The sequence below is a fragment of the Parus major genome, chromosome 1 (assembly GCF_001522545.3).
Source record: "Parus major isolate Abel chromosome 1, Parus_major1.1, whole genome shotgun sequence".
In the NCBI taxonomy this organism is placed as follows: Eukaryota; Metazoa; Chordata; class Aves; order Passeriformes; family Paridae; genus Parus; species Parus major.
In genome coordinates, this window is record NC_031768.1 from 66,803,617 (window position 1) to 66,825,610 (window position 21,994).

The following is a 21,994-nucleotide window of genomic DNA, read 5'->3' on the forward strand; positions in this document are numbered from 1 at the left end:
TAGCACTTGAGACCTAAATCACAGAACAGGTGCTTTACTGTCAAGAAAAAAAAATCTATGAATTGTGCAGCTTTCAGATAAGTATCATTAAATGCAAGGTTTCAAGAAGCTCCAAAATAAGCTAACTAGGTGTTACTTTTATTTTTGCCCCATATTTTTATCTCCAGAAGGATTCATCCAGTACCAGAAGGGAATCAAGTAACAATATTTAAATTAAAAACTAGTTATATCATAGTCAAAAGAAATACTAATCTAGGCATGGCTTAAACAACACTTGCTACAATCTGTTAAATATATAAAATAATACTCCTATCTCACCTAATCAGCAGGCTACTTGGAATTATTTTTTTTTTTATTTGTAAAAGTATATAACGTCATCAAAACTCGAATTCTCAAGGTAATTTTCAAGTTATATTTGGAAATAAAAACCTCCATATTACCCTTGGAAATTAATAAGAAAAAAGCTCTTACTGTATTTTTACCACTGAAACTTTGGTGTGAAATTTACATAGCAGAATTCCTCTTTGCCATATAAAAGCTTCAGAAAAACAATTTGGCAATTAGCATTCCTGGTTTGTTGAATAAACCAGTTCTCTTAAAGTTCACCAGAATTTCTCCCTAGAGATAGTTCGATTTAAATTCAAAGAATTATGCAACAGTAATTCTTAAATCATCTTGAAGCCTCACCTTTTCAAACAAGATTTAGTAGCGTGACAAGACAAACTATGACCTCTTTAGAAAGAGGCATGATTAAATCTAAGTCTGTAACTAGTCCTCTTGAACTCAAATAAATGCTATATTTAAGTGCTATTAGAAGAACAGTCTTATGAAAAGAAGAAAGAGCACTCTGCTATGTCAAGTCTCATAATGAGATCACAAGATCTAAATGATTGACCTATCATTCCATATTAACCCTTAAACGTAAAAGCCAACCTCAAGTGATGCCCACTGGGTAATTTTTCCCCCTTTTAATAATAGATGGAGTCTTACCATTCTGTCTATCTTAAATTTTCCTGATCTTTTCTATTAAAAAGCATCACACAGGCACTTATTGTTTCACTAACTAATATTTAGTCTTCTGTGTTAATATTTTTCATGCCAGATACCTTCTTCATGCTGAGTAATTTTGGAAAGTTTTATCTAAAATGTTTCTGGAAGCAAATTTAATGGAAACCTTTTCATACACAAAAGAATAGTATGATGTTTTTATTAAAAACACCCAGTTCTCAAACAAGAACAACAGCCATCAATTTAGAGGAGGCAGGACAGTAATTAGACAATGCCATGGGTGGAAAGAGTAAAGCATTTTCTCTGGCAGTAGTTTAATTTTACTGTGGTTTACCTGCAATTTGAAATTACACCTTAAAGCTTTTTTTCCTACAGAATTTGAAATTGGGCCCATGCAGAAGAAAGCAGTGCAACAACTTAGTTTGGTACAAGTATCAGAGATGTCTGAATTGCATTTAAAGCATCAACTATACCAGTGAACCATAAAGAAATCAGGATGATCCTCCAAAGTGGTCAGTTGCTATCTTCCCCTTCTAATGTAGGAAATCAAATGCAAAAAACTACTCAGAAAAAATGCTCCATTTGAAAGTTCAAACACTCAAGTTACCTAACATCAAAACTACTGTGATTTTTTCTAAGAACATTACTCGCTTCCCATAGTGCATATAAATTGATGGGATCTGTAAGGTTCAAATCAAGTTAAACTTACAAGATACTTGGAAAACTGAATCAAAATCTGATTACATAAGGCGTAAAGTTTTCCTTTTACTCTTCTCTTAGATTAGTTAGTCTACAATTCATCAACTAATATGAAGGTGATGTAATAAACAGATAATAGATAAAGATAGATATAAATAGGAAGAGATAATTTTTCATAACTTGTTATTTATGCAATATCACTACCACACTTAGATTTTTATCTCTGTGAGACACTTCCACCACAATCATAGATGCACATTACAGGGAGAGTGGTTTAGATGACACATAGTAGTGGTACATGGGAGCATTCTGAGTAACTTTATAAACATATATAAAAATGAAATTATAAAATTTGGACTCCTCTGAAAACAAAGAAAAAAACATTATCTCTTAATGCTTCTTTGTAAATATTTTCACTGTTACAGTACTGCTTTTTCCTACCCTATCAGTTTCTCCTAACAATGTTTCCAATGGAACTTTTTTTATCATCTAGTGCAGGAATATAGGGGATTTGGAGCTTTGTCTCAAGCAAGAGATTTCCCATGTGCTACATGATTCCCATGTAGGAGCTGTAGCAGCTGTAACAGGATCATCAGGGAAAGTGTATTTCATTATACTCAATGAGGTTGAAAATATGACATCAGAGTACTGCCAGTTGTAACATGTGGCTTATTTAATTAGGTACAAGTAGTGGGAGAACTCCCCAAATTAACTACATCTGAGACAATTACTACATACACAACATGAATGCTTGAGAGCTCTGATCTCCAAATATTACCTTCAAAATGTTCACGTGCAGCACACACACTCTCTAAATGGTTACCTTGGGTGTTGCATGACTTGGCCTGTGTAGGGAAGCACATAATTACTATCACAGAAGAAAAATAGTGGCAAACTGGGAGATTCACTTCACAGCTTACTTCTCATCTAGATTAAAATGCTACTGAAGACACATCCATACCTCCCAACAAAATAAGGCCATCATCTGGCACAGGAAAGGAGACTATGCTTTAGTTGCAGGGTTAACTGGAAGGAATGCCTGGCCAGTGGATTTGACCAGTTTTCTTTCTACCATTTATAGCAATTAATCTAATTTCAGTGGCTTTATAAATCATATACTTTAAAACCTTCATAATCCATTTGGGTGATGGGAAAGAATAAATGTTGCGGGTATTCAGTATGGGCGCATCATTTCCCGGAGCTCTTGTGTGCACGAATAAAATTTGGGGAATTATTGTTACAAGACTGAGGGGGGTTTTAGGAAAAATGTGGCTTGCCTTGCATAGTATCATAAGATGGGGGGGGGGGGGGGGGAGGGAAGCAGTTACGTTCTATTAGAATTTTAGTTTATACATTTAGGAGGGAAAGTTGTAAATCCATTTTAAGTACAACACACGTGTGGGAAACTTGGGCGGCTTTTACACTAGGACAATCCTCACTGGAATTCCGTTGACGCTCCTTGACAATAACCAGGGTGCCGCCTAGAGCAAACGCCCCGACATGCTGAGAAGGCAGCCCCCGAAGGCGGGTAAAGCAGCCTAAATCCCACCCCCGGCGCCGGGCGCTTCCCGCCGGGCAGAGTGCGCGGCGTGAGGGGCAAAGCTCCGCCCGCGCCCGCCCCTCACGGCGCCACGCGCGGGGTGAGGGGGCAGCGGGAGGCGGCGCCATTTTGGGAGCGGGAGGTCGGCGGCGCTGCCTCTCACGCGGCCGGGAGCCGCTGCTTTGAGGTTTGTGTCCTCCCTCACCCCGCGTGTGGCTGTGGCGGCTGCTGCTCGGCTGGGCCGCGAAGGGAAGCCGCTTCTCCTCCGTCACTGCCGCTGTTTCTACCGACCTGTGCCACAGCCGGGCGGGGAAGGGGCAGCGCGGGGATGGCGGTGTCAGCGCGCAAGAGCCGGCGGCTGCTGAGATTGTGTGACGTGGGCGCCGCGCTGAGGGAAGTGTGTGTGGGTGACAGGAGTGGGCTTTGCACCGTGGGGAAGAGAGGGACGGGGCGGCTGATACACCTCCCCCAGGCGCCTTCGCCTCGGACACGCCGCTGCCAGCCCGGTGTGGGAGCAGCGCCTGCTTCCCCCGGCTCCCAGGTGTGTCCTGGCGCCGTGTAAGGGGCGCTGGGCTCTGCGCCTTGTGACTGCCGTACCCACGCCGTGCAAGGAAAGCCAGCCAGTTTCCCCGTCTGTAGGTTCTGCCAAATAGGCCTTATTTTTCCGTTGTGGAAAGGTATTGTACAGGTGGAGTTAAAGGCTTTGAGTTAGTTCATGGAACCTTCTGGATGTTTCATTTGTCAGTTAAAATGATACATAAGTCTGGCATCCCCGTGTGCCGCCTCAGGTTCAGTGCTTATAACCAGTTCTTTATAGAAATGATACAGACCCGAATTTGCCCTGTTCAAGAGGTGAGAGTGTCAGAGAGACTGTGCTTCCCTTAAGCATACTTGCTCTGTCCTCACCAAGGACGCAGGTGGATATGCTTTTACATGCAGCTTCACTCTCTCCAAGGTTAGTGAGGGAAAGTCTGTTAGAAATTAGCAAAAAAGACTATTCATTTGTGAGACAGTGACAGAGCAGCATTTTCTGTTGTAGGACATCTTGCCATGCAGCAAGTATTCACACGTTTGCTGTTTTAATTCCACATCAGGAAATGGGATCCGCTTAAACACCATCCCTGAAGAAGATGAGGACATAGAAGCTAATAAAGTAACTTTTTTTTTTGGCTCAATACTGCTTTTGAGTGGAGGCAGAAGGACTGGGGAATGATTAGTAGTAATGTCATACCTGCTTTCTAATGTACAAAAATTGAGCTCTAAGAAGCTGGAGGTATGCATAAAACACATGCATACCTATGCATAAATCTTGAGAGGAGGAGGGAACATGGTACCAGTTCTGAGGAAGAGAGAGAGTTGGATGGCCATGTTTCTTCCCCTTCTGACAGTAATGCTTTCTTCCAGGTACTAAAGTCAAGTGCGGACAATAACATCTCCTTGGTTTAGCCTGCTTGTGATTGAGAATGGCAGGTTTCCCTTCCTTTGGATGATAGGTGAGAAAGTGCCTGGAGTAACACATTTTCTTGCCAGTTTTGCAAGTGAGCATGATGGGATAATGGTTACTTGCAAATCTTCCCATAACACTACCTACAGAATCTTTATAGATAAAGAAAAAAATTATTTTCTTATCCAGGATGAGGAGCATGTGACACTTTGTTAATATTTAGTTGTGGAAAGTTTAAATGTTTCAGAAAACAGTAGAATAAACCTTCTAGTAGGAGAAACATGTTCTTTCCTGTTTGAAACTGTATTTATTTAAAGAGGAAGCCTTTGCTCTTTATTGCGTACTGTGTAGACTTCAAAATCCAAGAAATCAGACTAATAGATGGATAATAGTATGTCATAATGGTTAGTGCCATCTTGCTTTGTAATAACTTGTCTCTGAACCTGTCTGGAACTTAGTGGTTTAATTATCAGAATGCAGTCTATTTGGTACAAGGATTTTTTTTTTATTTTTTTTTTGTGCGTGTATATTTAATTTTAGAAGATGTGCAAGCAAGTGCTCTTGGTTCCTAACAAAAGTCTTAAGTAGTTTCAAAACCAGAACCATAAGAACAGATTGCAGCTTTGATTTTAAGTCTTACTTGACTAGCTCTAAATTACAAATGCCAGCCAGCACGTGTTTGATTGGTGTTAAATGAATTAGTTGAGTTTGGTTCATGTCACAGAAAACAATCCTCATAGTTGAAGTATTTGCATTTTTGTTGGTCATATTAGTTGTGATGTCAGGCATCAGTTTGTGCATTGGAAATCGGTGTATGCTTATCTTTTAAAGAGATTTCAAACACTTGGCAGAATAATAGTAGAGAACAGAAGTAACATAGGTCAGAGATTGTTGATGTAATAATTCTTCAAATAGTCACATTCTAAAAGTATTATTTGTAAATTATTTAAGGCCTATCATAAAACGTGGCTGCAGGACTGATATAGCACTAATGTAGTTCTTTACTAAGGATGTAATGATAAGTAATGTAGCAGTCTTGTTTAAAACATACTTGTGACAGGTGATGTCTGTTTTTCTTCTGGGTGAGTACATTATAGTTGTGTCCATGAAGAGTGTGATGTCATAGGCCTGAATAACTTCAGCTTTTTTATACTTTACTTTAAAAATGTGAATGCTGATAATGTATCCATTCTTTTTTCTAAGATGCTTCATGCTGAAAATACAGTCAGGCTCTTGGAGTATCAGGATGAAATCAGAATTGAACCATATTCTAAAAGAATGAAGTCAACAGAAGAGGCTTGTGGGGAACTCCCTGTTGATGATGACAAATGTACTCAGAAAAAACTGGATGTTGAGAGAAAATCAAATGATTGCATACCTATGTGTGCCTTGGATAACGAAGGGCAACGTGAAATGGAGAAGCAAGAGAAAATACCTACTGGTGTCTTAAGATCCTTGAATGAAGTTCTCTCTGAAAATAATCCAGTACTTAGTCAGCCAGTTGATTTAGAAACTGTGCAGAATATAAATCCTCCATTTGAATCAGTAAATTACTTTAAAGTTGAGGAAGAGAAGGACCCTTTTAGTACAAATAATTCTGGTGAAGATAGTGTTGAAAAAAGCAGTACATCATTCTTAGTAAATAGAAATGAATCAGATGAAGACTTTTTTACAAGCAAAGATTTTATAGGACCTATTTACAAGCCTACTAAAAGTAACAAAAAGGACAAATCTGCCAATTACAATGAATGTAGGAACACTGGAGGAGATGAGAATGAATTACATGAAAACAGATGTAAAAGAAAGGAGGCAGAGAAGATGCAGGCTGTTTCTGCCACTGTACCAGAAATAGATGATGAACTGGATCAGTTCTATAAAGAAATTCACCAGTTGGAAAATGAAAATTTAGATACTAATGTTCAGGAAAAAGAAACTGAAATTTCTCAGGAACAACACTCTCCTTTTAACTCTAGTCAAAGCTCACAAGAGAACTATCAACCTGTACTTTTGGGCAGTCCACAGCCACATTATGAGAATGGACAGTGTTCTTTGGGGGAACGGAACAGTCAGAACACAAACAATGAGCAGAAGTTAGTTGTGGAAACAGGTGTCTGGAAAACTGGAAATACCTGTAACAATGGCCAAGTGGATTCTTGGAACTGTTCAGTGCCTGAATTCAGACCTGCTTGGCAGACTAGAGCATCTTTCACAAAATCTCAGGGACCTTTTCCTCCTAGATTCAATCATCAATCCCATTTTCAGATATTTAATTCCCCACCACGAGTCTCAAATGTTCCCCCTTCTCAGAATGAGGGACTTCCTTATGAAAGTTACCATCATTACCATGGAAATACTGATATCAACAGTCATGGTCCATTGCTTGATCAAAATACCAACTATTCTTGTCATACTGACATCCATACTACTCAGGTCTTCAGGAATGGGAATAATGATCAGAATGGACTCCAAAGTAATGGTTTCTGTGAAACCAGAGAGGAGTGTTGGAAGGATCCAAAAGCTGACAGTACAGAAGGTGTGCACAGCTTTTCTTCATTGCAATTATCAGAAGAAAGATTCAGTTCACAGAAATTGCTTCTAGTCTTAAGAGGCCTACCAGGTTCAGGGAAAACAACACTTTCTCGGTAAGTAAAGACTTAAAGCTTGAGAAGTTTATTCAAGTAAAATTTTTTAATAATTTGAATCTGTCTGTAAGCAGTAAGGAAACTTTGTTAATTAGGCTATTAAAATGCAGTAGTTTAATGCTGTCATTTGTACTAAAAGAGTGCAAGTGACAGTAAATACTAAAAAGATTTACTTGGGGGTTTTGTGTCTGTCAGAGTTTTGATGAACAGGAGCTGTTGTGTGTTAAATTTAAAACGTTGAGCATCCGTTAAACTGCATAGTCCTTTATTCTAAGTTTTCATACTAGTATGTGATGGCCTGCTGCTTTTTTTTAATTCTTAAATTCCCTAATTTAAAAAAAACTTCTTATTAAATCTAACAAAGTCAATTGAACTGAACCAGAGGTCCTTTTTGATGCCCATGCAAGAATTTTCAAAGGCCATTAGAGGAGTGCTGCTGCTCTGAAAATACTTGGTTTTGGTCTGTTGATGAAACTGAGCATTATGTCATTCCCTTTTTTCATAGTATGGTCTGCTGATTGCTCTTCCTTATTTGTGAACAACATAAGAGAAAAGTCTTTTTTTTTTCTTAAAAATGTACTTGTTGAAGTCTGGCAGGATTGAAAGCAGGTACCACCTCCAGCTTGGATTTTCCCTTAGTGTTCTTTTGCCTATTTTAAAAAGCACAAAAAGTGGATAGAGCACAGACACTACCTGTATTAAGTGAAAGTTTCTCTTGTGTATATCAAAAAGGAAGTCACTAAATATCACTTACTGAGTTTCATCCAGAAACATCATCACAGATAGATTGTCCTCTTGTAGTTATCATCTGTTGTGTGAGGGGAGTCTATGAAATAGATACACGATCATGTTCTTATTTGCTTTTTTATATAAAGGAGTAACATTCTGTTAGTGGATTTTTTCCCTGATATTTAGGAGATAGTCATCCCCATATTACAGCTAGAAATCTCTTATAGGTATTTTTCTTACATGTTTCAGTAACTTTCAGTATAATTTTTTTATAGTTACCGATTGCTGTGATTTGCAAACGTGCATTTTTGAAGCTGCATGTCCTCATTAAATATTGTTGCAATAATTCCTTTTATATGTGAAGGCAATATAAAAAAAAACTAAAAATAATCCTGTGGAAAAAAATGCTGCTTCATTCAGTTCAGAGATTGGATAATACTTACTACGAAGATACCAAATACATTTGTTTTCCATGTTTGGTGTGCTAAATTGTCTCTAAAACTTTCTCCAAATATATGATTCATATAATCTGAAAAATGCTAAATTTCTTCAGGCTTTTAAGAATACATACTTGTGCTTTTTTTCATCTCTCATTAGTGAGATCAGCTACTAATTTTATTTAGCAGATGGGAAAGTGGGTACTATGAGATCAAGGTTAAGAATAGTTACCAAAAGTGAGTGTAGAATTTGAACGGCATGTTTTTCAGTGTATTCAATTACATGCAGTTTCATATGTTTAATGCTTGGTTGCAATTATTCATTCCCATGAAATCATGAGTCTTGGATACCTTGGGGAGAAAACGTCCCAGAAGTAATGGGTGCCAATGGGGAAAATACCTTTATTATTGGTTAAATCTTAATAAACATGTTTTGAACATGTTTTTCTGTTTAACATAGAATTCTGCAGTGTAGACTAGGACAGCCATGATGTTCTATCTGGTGTCATATTAGCACCCAAAAGTACCTTTGGAGATGCAGCATTTTTGGCACCTGCGGACAAATGTCTACCATTTGTGCCAGTAAAATAACTGTGAAGGAAAAACAGAAACCTGACAGTGTGGATCAGCACTAGCGGGGGAATGAGGTGGATCTTGCAAGTGGGTTTCTCAGACAGGAAGTGACAGCAGAACCAGTAGTGAGACCTTGGAATCTCAAAGTTCAATTTGTGTTTTGCGCTGAGTAAGGCTTTTTAAGTACAGATGCTTTTCTTCCTGCTCACAAACTTGACTTGTGTCTGTCTTGAGTCTTCCATTGAAGTTTTTTGTTTTGACTCTTCCATTCCAACTAAGCAGTTGTAATTATGGGCACATTTTTTGGAAGAGAGTAGTGGATATGAACTAGTCCATTGTTCTGCTTGGAGGAGGTCTGTCACTATCACTGGATCAGGTTAGGTGTGTCTTTGTCAAGCCTGATCTTAAAAACACCACAGAAATTCCTGTGGTCTCATCAAACTTCTCTAGTGCAGTACAAACCACCTAAGTAAGGAAGTTCTTCCTAATCTACAAACTGAAGTTCCCAAGCCATAATTTTTTTGTTCTGTGTAATAACATGTGTTGTTACATGGTAGAATATGGCTCATCTTCTTGCAGCTTCCTTTCTGATAAGGGAGAGTTTTATTCACTGTAATAGGCTGACATCAGACTTTTTGCAGTCTCCACTGCAAGAATAAACAAGTCCAGCTGCTATTAACCTCTCCTTGGAGGCTGCATCTTGCATGGCCTGTAGCCATCTTGGTAGCCACCTGTTCAGCCCTCCCATGTTTTTCAGCATGCAAGTCCCATGCTGGACACAGTATTTCAGAACTGAGCACACAAGATCCAGGCAGAATGTGGGTAATACCTTCTCAGGTGATCTACTGGCCACACTTCCTCTACTAAAGCCTAGGTTGTGATTTGCCCTGCCTTTGGTGAGAGTACACCATTCACTCATCTCATTTGCTGTCCACTGTTATCCTCAGACTCTTTTCAACAGAGCTGCTCAACCACTCACTTTCCTGCCTGTGCTGAGGCTTAGGTTTCATCAGTTGTAGAGCTTTACTCCTTCCTTGTTGAGCATCCTGGTGTTTTGCTTAGCCCAGTTCTCAGGTTTCTCTGTGGCCTTCTGGACAGAAGCCTCAATGTTCAGTTCAATGTTGAGCATCACTGCTAATTTGGTGTCATCAGCAAGTTCTTTACCTCATCGTCCAGGTGAGACAGTACTGAATGAAGATACAGGAAAAGTGGTCTTGCTATATCCTTTGTTGTTCTCTGCTTGTTACTGGCTGGGATATGATGCTGGAAGCTTTGATAATTTCTGGGTATGCTGCATTCATCACTTGGTCCTCGTTGACAACAGCACTTGCTTCACAAGGGAGTGCATTCCGGTCCGTAAAGAGTGACTGTCTGTTGCAAATCCCACATTGGCTCGTCCTGGTTGCCTTAATTTCCTGAACATATTTGGAAGTAGATTCTGAGGATGCACTCTCGTTGTTTGCAGAACAAAGCCTAGGTGAGTTTGAGCAGCCATTAGTGTTTTGTGTCTTTGTCTTTACTTGCCTTAAATATGAACATAGTATCAGCCATTTCTGGCTCGTTTGGGAGATCCCCTCATCTCATGGATTTTCCTGTGTCCACCTGACTTAGGCAATCCTAGCCCCTGAGGCTCAAACAAAATCCTGCTTCTTAACCATCCATTTCCATTTTTGTTTATCTGTTCATATCCAATCACTGCTTTTGATCTGTGCTCACAAAAGCCATATCTGCTTCTAAATTCTAGGCTGATTTCTTCAGTTCTGTCTCAATCCCATTTCTTCCCAGATTAATTTTCTCCCTGTTTCAGTCTGTATTATCGCTCCCAACTTCATTATAGCAGTGTCTTCCCTCTGCTTCACTCTGCCTTGGCCCTGTTTCCTAGCTCTACTGCCAGTACCAAGTTGCTTGTTCCAGTGTTTATACCACAATGCTTCCCGTGTCCTCCTGTTTTAGGCCAATTTTGTTCCTTCTGTTGCCATTCTTGTGTAGGGAGAAATGTGTTGTTATAATGCAGTTTTGGTCCTGAATCAGCTTCCCGCCACTGCCAGATTGCTCTGTTTAGGATTGGGTTTACTTTTGCAGTGAGAATCATGAGTTATTTTCACTAATATTTGCCATGCACATGATATTTTAAAGTTATATACTTTGGGCAGATTTACAGAAAGTTTTTGCAGGGCAAACAAATGCATGTGCTTTGTCAAATTTCACTTCCTCAGTCCAAAGCTTCTCAGAGAAAAACTTGGAATAACAAAATACTATACAAATGCTTTTTCTTCCCCTTGGTTTTTAAAGAGATTGAGCATTTAGTTAAAAATGTTTGAAAACAGTTTGGCCAGACAGGTACCCAGCAGTGACAGCTTTAGCCCAAGTAACCAAAGTCTGCTACAATTAGAAGTAGATTATCACATGATCTTACAGTCCTGGGAAAAGTTACAGGAAAAGAGACTTGTATTTTTAAAATATTTTTCTACTGAAGCTGCCAGCAATTGCAATTTGCCTTTTCTCCATAAATATCTAAGCATTAATTTTGAAAAAAAATAAATTTAATGACATTGAAAGAACAAATACTGGTGTCATTTAAGAAGTCCGTTTTTAATTAAATCCAGTAATATATAAAGACAGTTGTGTTTCTCTGGGTCCATTCTTCTCAGAGCAAAATCTTCTGAAGGGCAGAGTTGGGAGTTGGTGTTTATAGCTGAATGTAGAAACAGTGGTGTGCTGTTGTTTCTAATTATGTATTTATTTAAACAGTGTTGCAAATAGTGCTTTTAGGTTTACAAAGCTCAATAATGCTGCATATTTTGAAACTATAGTTATTGACTACTTTTTTCCTCATCCACCATATGGTAGCTGTTTTAAATAGGTGAATTACTCAATTCTGAGATACCTTCTTTATTATAAAATCATTTATCAAAGTAGGCTAACCAGGATACAGATTTGGGGACTATTTTAGTTTTAAAGAAAAAGGATTTGTGTGTGTGCATGCGCACATGCACTGGAAAAAATGTGTACTGGTTTCAACATGAGATTTTTGTATGTCAGGATAATAGCTTCTATTAGATCAGATAGCATTTCTGGAAAAAGTAGGTGAGCTGCTTTACTTTCAATGTCCTGCTGTGTTCAAAGGTGGGTGTTTGCTTGGAGGGAGGGTTTAGGGTAAAAAAGATGTATTGCAGCAGTTGGGCAATATGCCACTCATTTCAAGCATGTGCACATCTGGATGCTGACTAATCTGTAATTTGACTCTCATTAGAAAAACATTTATCTTTTTTTCATCTCTTAAAAGTGGAATATCATCTCTGTGGGTTTAGATAGTAATATGCTTTCTATAGATATGCTTTTTTTGTTCTTTCTGTTCTCTAGTTCATGGGCCTGGGATAAATTTTATTTCCAAATGCATGCTAGAGGTAAATGAATTATTCCATATGAGGTCAATCAATAGTTTTCTCCTTTGAATTTTAAAAGTTTAAATACTGTAGATTCTGAAAGAGGTAATTATCAGGTTTTTAAAATGTTATGTTTTATGATTTAATTTCACAATTTAGAAAGAGGTTCTAGTCATTACCATAATATTTGAAGTTTCAGTTCATAAACTCGTGACTTTGTGATAGCTTGTGTGTTGTGTGTGTGGTAAGGGCTCTGTTACTCTGGCCTCTTTGGTAACTACTTTGCCTTCTCAAATTCTATGGGTTTAGGATTATTGCAAATACAGTTTCATATATTAAATCTGTTATTTAAGTTACATTGATTCATTAATAATTGTGGTGTACTCTGAACCTCAAGAAATATTAACAAACTTATTTCAATAATTGTTAATGGGTTTGCAAGATTTCTGAACCCTTTTCACTGTATTTCTTTATTGCTGCTAAATGATGTTTGGAAGATACAACAGAAGAATGTGAGTGAGTTATTCTCCAGAACATGAGCAAATACCAGTCAGTTCTTAGAAATAAAAATGAAAATCCATGTCATATTAGTGTTGATTTGTCAGTTCATATATTCCTTTAGAAACCTGATGGTCAGGCCCCTAGGAAGTGGAGGGTGTGTACATCTACACAGCCAATAGAAGAATCACAGATATTGTTTGCTATCTTTTTTATTAAGGCAGATGGTTCTTTAGGATATGTGTATATACATTCAGCACACAAGGAGTGAATGTGGAAGATGCATCCAGTTTTTCTGGTGCTGTTAATTGGCAAATGTAGCATACTGTAAATAATTGAAATCACATGTGTGAAATCACAGCCAAGTAACTTAATGAATATAAATTTGTTAAATATTTTATACAGGAGAGGAAGAGGGATAAAAAAATTGCTGCTATGTGTAGTGAATGATTTACTTCTGCCATTTGATCTTTTTAGTACAAAAATAGATGATTAACCCTTCTGCACTCTTCTAAAGCAGTGTAATACACCATTAAAATATCTAGGCTCTAGCAAAACCAATTGTTTATCAGTGTTCAAATAAAGTGGCTTCACTTTAGGTATATCATGCTCTGCTTTCTCAAATAGCATTGCTATTTGTCCTGAACCAACCTTAAAGCTCTGGAAAAGGAAGAACAAGAAAGAAATAACAGTTTGCATGCAGCTTTGATCATGTTACTTGACATTCCACCATTAGTAGTTTCTTCTGGTCTTTAGTTGTCTGAATTTTGTTGTACATATGTAGACATATACTCTGAGAAGAATGGACCCAGAGAAACACAACTGTCTTTATATATTACTGGATTTAATTAAAAACAGACTTCTTAAATGACACCAGTATTTGTTCTTTCAATTTCATTAAAAAATTTTTTTTCAAAATTAATGCTTAGATATTTATGGCGAAAAGGCAAATTGCAATTGCTGGCAGCTTCAGTAGAAAAATATTTTAAAAATACAAGTCTCTTTTCCTGTAACTTTTCCCAGGACTGTAAGATCATGTTATAATCTACTTATGTATATGAAAAGCAGAAACAACCAGCAGCATAGTTGTGGGACAGTAAACCTGTAGGAGTATAAACTGGCAGGTAATACAGCGTCCCAGTCATTAAACTGTGATCTATAATGGGCCTGCTGTTGGTGACAGGTGGCAAAACAGAAAATTCTTTGTATAGGAGTTATATTTAAGTGGCTAACTCAGATCTAGCACATCTTTGTTCCCCTAAATTATTTGGGATCTGGCCAATTATTTTTTGCTGCTGCCTCAGCAGTAGTGCAGTCCCACCTATTGCTAGTGCAGTTTGGCTTTTGTAGCCTGTGGGTGTGTTGCCTATTTCTGAGCTGGAATAGTTACCTAAATTTCTAGAAGACAATGGTAACTGAGTGTTGCAGTGGGCTCTACATACTCTTTGGCACTAACTGGCTCTTTTCTGTTTTCAGATTTAAATAATGCCATAGGATTAAAATGAGACAAGGAGGCTTAAAGTCCAATCTACATCTATTCTGTGAGCTGGACTTTAAACAAAACTGTACTGTTGTTTTAGTTATATAGGGTTTTCCTTTAAGTGCCAATTTGCAAGGACTTTCTGAAACTAGGTTTACATTTGGCAAAATGGGGAGTTTCTCATGATCAGATTGCTTTCTAGACATATTTCCAAGCGAGGATTGAGATGGAAAATGTTAGCAAATACATTCTGTAAAATTGGATGGGTACAAACATCTCTTGGGAGTGGAGAAGGAACAACAAATACAGAAATAGTAGAGAGAGAAAATACTGCTTTGATTTTGATTAGAATTATTGGTAATAGATATGGGTGTCCTTTTTATAAATCTGTTTGAAGTTTGCAAGAAGTTCAGTAGTAGGTCACACTTCAGTTTATTTTAAATATATTTTTAAAATTTGTTTATCTGAAAATTAAAAGTGAATATATTTTTGTGTTTTCCTTTAACAGTGTTCTGCTTGGTCAGAGTCATGATGGCATTGTGCTCAGCACTGATGATTATTTTCGTCAGCAGTATGGATACTCCTATAATGCTGCTCAGCTTGGTGATGCCCATGAGTGGAACCGGAAGAGAGGTTGGAATGAATGAGAGGCATCCTTTTAAGCTGTGTTACATAGAGGAAATAAAAGTGTAGCATAACATGTCTAAGTATTAATAGTCTGTATGGAAAGGAGTATATATATTTTAGCAAAGCATATATAATAGTATTTCAAGTATTTTTTGTACTTTAATTCATGTATATACACACATCAAATTTAACACTTCTACAGGGTTCAGAGTTAAAAATAGATAACCTTGTTTCTTTGGGCATCAGGTTCTTGTTTCTACTTCTTTTCATTCCTGTCTGTACTTTTTATTCTTTCTTTTAGAACACAGTGTTTCAGTCAGAGTAAATTAGTGAAAGAAAATCTGGGGCTTTTTTTTTTTTTTTTTTTTTTTTTGTTAGAGTTACATGTGGTTTATTAACTTGCACAATTTTTCATTGCAGCAAAGCAAGCAATGGAGCAGGGAAAATCTCCAGTTATAATAGATAACACTAATACTCAAGCCTGGGAAATGAAGCCATATGTGGAAGTGGTAGGTTTTGTTGCATGATTGTCACCTGTAAAAATTTTTCAAACTTACCCTTGCGTGTGATAAGTTGATATGTTTTGTCCAGAAACATTTTTACTCAGGCTTTTAAAGAGAGAAATTGCTTATTGATAATGATGAGTAATTGGTGTGGCAATAGTTTAGATCAATTCAAGGATTGACTTAACTTGCTTATCCTGCAATGAAAGCTAAGACAGGTTGGGGTAAGTGAAATTCAGCATAGTACTGCAGCAGAGTACACTGCTGCATCTGTTTATTGTCCTTGTTTTTATTTTTTCTTTTGTTTTATGTGATCATGATACACATCACACATTTCTTTGCTTGCTGCAGGCTCTAGAAAAAGGATACAGAGTGGAATTTCATGAGCCAGATACTTGGTGGATGTTTGATCCAGAGGAATTAGAAAAGTAAGGTTTCTCTTACAGAAATCATGACTTATATATAAAGATGGGCAGATAAATATGCATGCATAAGTATATATGCAGAAAGTTACATTTCATTCAAAATACTTTCTCAAGTTCTTTACTAGTAGTATGAAATGTATTTTATTTAAATGGGAATTTTGAGGTGTTCCTTTACATGGGAGTTTTATGGATAAACAAGTACACTTATAAATACCAGCTCCATCTTGTTGGCTCAAAATGTCAATATTAGTATTTTATTGGACATGTGTAGATGTGACTTAGAATACTGTTGAACATGGGTCATTGAACTTCTGGGTTCTAAGAGTGCTTGGGAAGCTGCTTATTCTTCCTTTTTGTCTCAGATATATCCATTTTAGGAATCTGAGGTATCAGACCAGCTCAGGGATATTTCTTAATTTGAAAAGTAGTGTAATGTTTTTATAGTTGATGATAGAGTTCTATCACCAATTTTTGTTCTATATGCATTCAGCTGACATATTGTTGTTTTGGTGCGAAGTACATGTGTCTAATGCTTGCATTACTGACTTGAACTTCATTGTGTTCATAAATGTTCTAAAGTTTTCACCTTTTGCTCCTAAGCTACCACTCACTTTTTTCTAGAGATGGAGTTCGCTGTCTTGTAGAACGATAGTAAATTTTTCTAGTTTGGCATGCAGCACAGCCAAGTTAGGAATCTTAGTAATCAGGCACTTCTAAGATAGTCAGCATGAGATTTCCATTATGTGAAACAGACTAATTTTCCAGGAAAGCTCGTGTTTCCACATGATCTTAACAAGCAATGGGATAAACAGTTGTGTTATTACTGTTGAATTTTATTGTCCAGTTATTAATTGTGGGAGTAAAGTTGATACCTTTCCCAGAGCAAAACCCTTGAACTGTGAAGTGCTGTTACCAGGTTTTAGAAGATTCCCAGAAATATTTTAGCAATTTTGGCTGCTTTAAATATTTAAACAGAGGCCCATTGCCTGGAAACTTTATTTTTTGGGAATTTAAGAAAGGTTGTGATGTAAGTTTTCATTTTGTTCTTCAATTCCTTTGGGAGAGGGCTTTTCAGTTTTGTTTCATCAGCAAGCTGGCTGAGGGTGCAGTTGTGGAGGGTAGTATGGAAGCATTTAGTAGTGGCAGAACTTTGTTTTTATCAATAGATTCTGTGTTCTTCCATGCAAAACAGTCTTCTTCCTCCTCCTGTCTGTAAGGTGCTTTTGCTGATACGTCTGCTTTGGTTCAGATAGATGACTTTATGTTCTCTCAGCATAGCCAAGCTGGCAAAGAGTGAGTGAAGACATGCCTGAAGAGGAGATACCAGTATTAAATGACACTATACAGCAAATTGATTTCTTTTTTTAAAACAGTTTCTATGCTTGATGCAATTTTGCTGTTGGTGATTTTATTATCCTGCTTTATTCTACTATGAAAAGTACTTAAATCTTTTATGAAGTGATTATGCACAAGTCCATTCAGTTGTGGATGAGTGTGCACTTAATGTCCAGAGCACTTGAACTGTAATCATTTTCTAGGAGTACTAAGATAGGGAAAATATTGAATAACTTTCTGCTTCCAACATTTGGCATTAAAAGACTTAGACTTGCTCTTCTCATTTTTTGTCTGTCATGAATATCAAGTGCTTTTATAAAATCCACATATTTGTAGAGGGTTGACTTTTTTCTTTACCATTAACCTTGTTCGTATTTGTGAATAAAATCAAAATTGCTGAGACTCACCAAGTGATTAGTTCAACATGCAGCTGCTCCTGGGCTGCTTTAGCACAATATATAAATTACAAGCATTTAAACAATGAGCGATATGTGATGATGACCCCAGCTTCTGGTGTTGTCTCAGGGAAGAGTGTCTGTGAGAGGAATGGTCTGCTTAAACATTTTCCTCACAAAAAGAAAGCTGATAAAATCAAAATCAAAATGACCTTTAAGGAGCCAGTGTCATTTTGAATATTCTGAGATCACTAATTCTGTTTCCATTCTGAATGAGAAACTAGTGTGCTACCTGCAGTGTGCTTTGAACCCTTGTCAACTTGATACTTAGTTCTTTGTTGTAATAATACTCAAAGTCCTGAGGGGACTGGGTGGTGAGGAATCAGTCTTCTAAAATATTTCTGTAGGAATATCGTCTTTCCAGTGTAGCCTCTTTGTTCCCAGTGTTGATTTCTCCTCTACAGTGCTGAAAAAGTTGGTATGGCCCATACCTCTTCTGTCCCTGGCAGAAACCACAAAGATGCAGAAATACTTTCCCTGTTGGTTTTTGTGGACATAATTTACCTTGGACAAGGTTTCTTGGCAATAAAAAGTATTGAATATTGAGAAATGTTTGTTTATGATATGAAAACATTTTGTTTCTGTTTCATGTCTCTTCTTTTAGATAAATTTCTGTTACAGTTCTGTCAATTCTCTGACATTCAGTTTGTGCATGAGGCTTGTTTTTCTTCTGGTAGAGACTGAAATTCTCTGCTAACATGGATTTTAAGGTCCTATTCCATAGATACTGAGGAGATACTTATATCTCTAATATAATGTGTAGTGGCTCAGGTTCTTAACAGACCAAGTTGTCCCTGAAAGTCGCTGGTCACTGAGCACTGCAAGAATAGGGCAGCACTTTTGATACCTTTTCCCTTATGTGTGTTTCAGTACATTTCTAAGTTTACAACAAGTGTCAATTACAACTAGTAGGTGAAAGTGTTGTGAGCATGTTGTTTTGGTTCAGAACTAAAGTTCTGTTATTCTGTAGAGAGGTTTCATGATGAGAAAGTATTCTCTCATTAAGCCTTGAAACAGTGTAGTTGCATATTTTATACTAGTTTGAATGTTTCTTTCATAAGGAGTAGTCTATGCTATTATTCATCCCTCTACTCATTAGCTAGTACACCATGTAAAATCTGATGAATAAATAGTAAAATCCTTCTAGGGTAATTCAGGCGCATAGTTACAGTGAATAACATCATATTTGTGTATGAAGAAGAATAACTAATAATTTTTTATTGTTACTCTGTATGCAGCTGTGAATTGTTAAACTTTAACGCAAGTTGAATGCCTAGAGAATGAGGATATAGTGTAATAAAAGCAAGAAGAAAAAACTGAGAATTTAGAGGTTTTTTTCTTGAAGACTGTAACATGCAATTATATATATATGTATACACTTATATATAACTATATATAACTATAAACATACCAGGCAACTCATTGAAATTTTTGTTTTTGTAGGAGGAATAAGCATGGGGTCACTCGTGAGAAGATTGCTCAGATGTTGGAACGATACGAATATCAAATATCCATCCCTATTGTCATGAATTCAGTGGTACCTCCCCACAAAAACACTCAAAGACCACCTCTGCAGAGAAGACATAGGTGGGGAGACAATACAGACTCATGGCGTTCTTTCAGTACTTCCAGTAGCCAGTAACAAAGTTGCAGTCAGTTAATAAGAATCTGTCATTTGCCCTTTTAAAACACATCATCACCTCCAATAAAGTAGTGATCGTCTGTGTTTTAAATAGGCCTATTTCAAGACCCATTTTCTTCTGGAGGTTTTTCTTTTAATGGACTTGAATGTAAATAAAATTGTACATTTCATGATTTTTAAAACTTTATTTATTAAAGTTGTAAGACCTTGGATTTTAGTAAAATATTTAATATAGTATGGCATATAGCAGAGTCTTTCTTCATAAATCTAAGACAATGATGTTGTCATATATTAGGTAACTGTTGAGCAGATTTTTTTAAAGAAGGGGTCATATTAAGAATCTTTTAAAAGAGAAGTAAAGCCCAAGAAGAGGAGTTTATTTACACAATAGTCAATTTTAACGAATGGCATTTTCTTCTTACCTTTTTTGAGATTTTTTTGAAAGTAGTTATGTTGTGGGTTGTCTTTTAGTTCTATTTGTTATGTATTGCCAATTGGCAAAATTTTGGTTGATTTCAGTTAGGAGGTTTGATTTTTTTTTTTTGTTGTTGTTGTTTTGCTGGTTTTTTGAGTTTTTCCCTTTCTTTTTTTTAATCTCAGAAGTTCATGTGGCAGCTGAAGCAACATTCTGCCAGTACAGTATTTACCAGCCATAAATTGCACAACCTGAATTATTTTTTTATTTATTCTCATCAGTAGAATATAAACTATGATGATGTTGGCACACAACGAACTTATTTTGTGCTGACTGAAAAAAGCCCTAAATGTTATCACTAAATCACTGACATTTCACAGCTGTGTCTTTTTAAGCCAGTTTCTTTCATTTGTGATAAAAATGAAGTTTTAAAGAACAAGGCTGTCAATTCCCAGTCCGCAGTTGGGAGGAATCGTTTCAGTATAATTATTGGATATAATTCTCTAAAACCATCTTGCATTCCTAATTTTGGCATAGCCAATGTAATCTGTTTAGCACATGATGAAGAATGAACCAGCATGGAGACTGACTAACTTACTGCTCTTTTTCTCTTAAAAAAATGATGAATTTGTAAGTGTTCACTTTGCCTTTTTTCTAACAGCTTGCTGTATTAATAAAATATATTTGTGTTCAGTATTGTTGAAGTAGCTCAATGCAACAGTTTGTATTTTCAGGCTTATAGGATTTTATACAAATGACCATTATAACTAACCTGCTAGCTGAAACAGCCTAACTATGCTCGACTTCCTTATACAGTGAATGACCAAATGTTGACTAGGAAATTTTGTCAAGAACATGAGTGTGTAACTAAAAGAATTCAGATGGTTATCTATTGCTCACTTTGTGTCACAGTTTCAGAATTTTGAAAACTGCAATCAGCATAATTTTTTTTAAAATTGTAGACAATTTTTGGATAGGCCCTAAAAATTGCTTTGTCAATAAAGTCTGAATACCATGAGAGCTGAAAATTCAGGTATATAATGAAGTATCTTTCTGTGGTTTTCCACACCCATTGTGCAAATTTATGTTTTAATTATTTGAAACAGAATTTAAAATGTTTCACTAGTGCATGCATTGTTAATATATTATGTGTACATGTAGAAAAGAGGCTCCCCACTATATTATCTTCCTTCATTGTCTTTTTCATATCAAATATCTTACTGTATTTTAGTTTCTATTGTTACCTTTTTCCATGTCTCAAAAGAATCATGGATATCATTGTAAATGCTCAGTAATACTTTAATTATGCCAAAGTTTTTATATTTAAAATGAAAGTACATTTCAAGTGTGGGGGAGATAAAAAGGTTTTAGACCCATTTACTCTATTTTACTGCAAGCTTTAACTTGATAAAATTTATTGAGGCTTAGGTAATACACAGTATGCTAAGGCATGGCAAAAAGGAGATGATTATTGAAGATTGAAATGGGGTTGTTGAGCAGTCTTTATTTGAATAGGTACTAATTCATACTGTTTTAAGACAGTGCAGCTTTCCTTGTGTTACCTTTTTAATAATTTGAATAATTGGTGCAGGGGAGTGTTTTTGCTGTGCTAAGCATGCTGATCAATAGGCCTGCTGTTTGAAAAGGACACTTAGGAAAGGGAAGCTTTGTGATTTGTGTATCAAACATTGGTAAATTGCTTCATCTGTACAGCTGTATTCTAAGGTAAGTACAGTGACAGGTGAAAAGTCACTGGAGTTACTGTCAGTGTAACACTTCTGTTTTATGGTGTGATCATATTTTATGAGGATATGGCACTCACAGATCACAGACAAACATATATCTCAGAAGCTGATTTTACACTACATTATTTATAGGTAAAAAATTACGTGAAATACATGTCACAGATACTGAATTTCTCATGCCTTCAAAACCAAGCGTGTCCCAGAAGTGTTAGAATTTGCTCCTCAGCTATACAGGGGATCTGGAAATTCTTACTGTCTGTACTTCCTGTACAGCACTTCTGTTAATGTACCTAGAATGAAGGTTACCCATTGTTCACTTTTTTAATAAATTGCTAGTTCATCATATTTCATGAAATAATAATGTCAAGTTGGGGCTTTATTAAATTTAATTAATGCATAGAACTGGTATAT

At 36.7% G+C, this 21,994-nt stretch overlaps 1 protein-coding gene across 1 annotated transcript in view; it reads left to right on the top strand.

The window, feature by feature from the left end:
• The first annotated feature begins 3,455 nt into the window (after nt 1-3,455).
• N4BP2L2 (NEDD4 binding protein 2 like 2) overlaps nt 3,456-21,994 on the top strand; it is a 41,797-nt gene continuing 23,258 nt past the window's right edge. Inside the window, exons 1-6 of the mRNA XM_033515290.1 lie at nt 3,456-4,740; nt 5,895-7,333; nt 14,945-15,069; nt 15,484-15,572; nt 15,918-15,994; nt 19,225-19,368. Of these exons, the coding sequence (XP_033371181.1) occupies nt 5,895-7,333; nt 14,945-15,069; nt 15,484-15,572; nt 15,918-15,994; nt 19,225-19,368 (1,874 nt within the window). The 5' untranslated portion in view covers nt 3,456-4,740. The remainder of the gene's footprint in view (nt 4,741-5,894; nt 7,334-14,944; nt 15,070-15,483; nt 15,573-15,917; nt 15,995-19,224; nt 19,369-21,994) is intronic.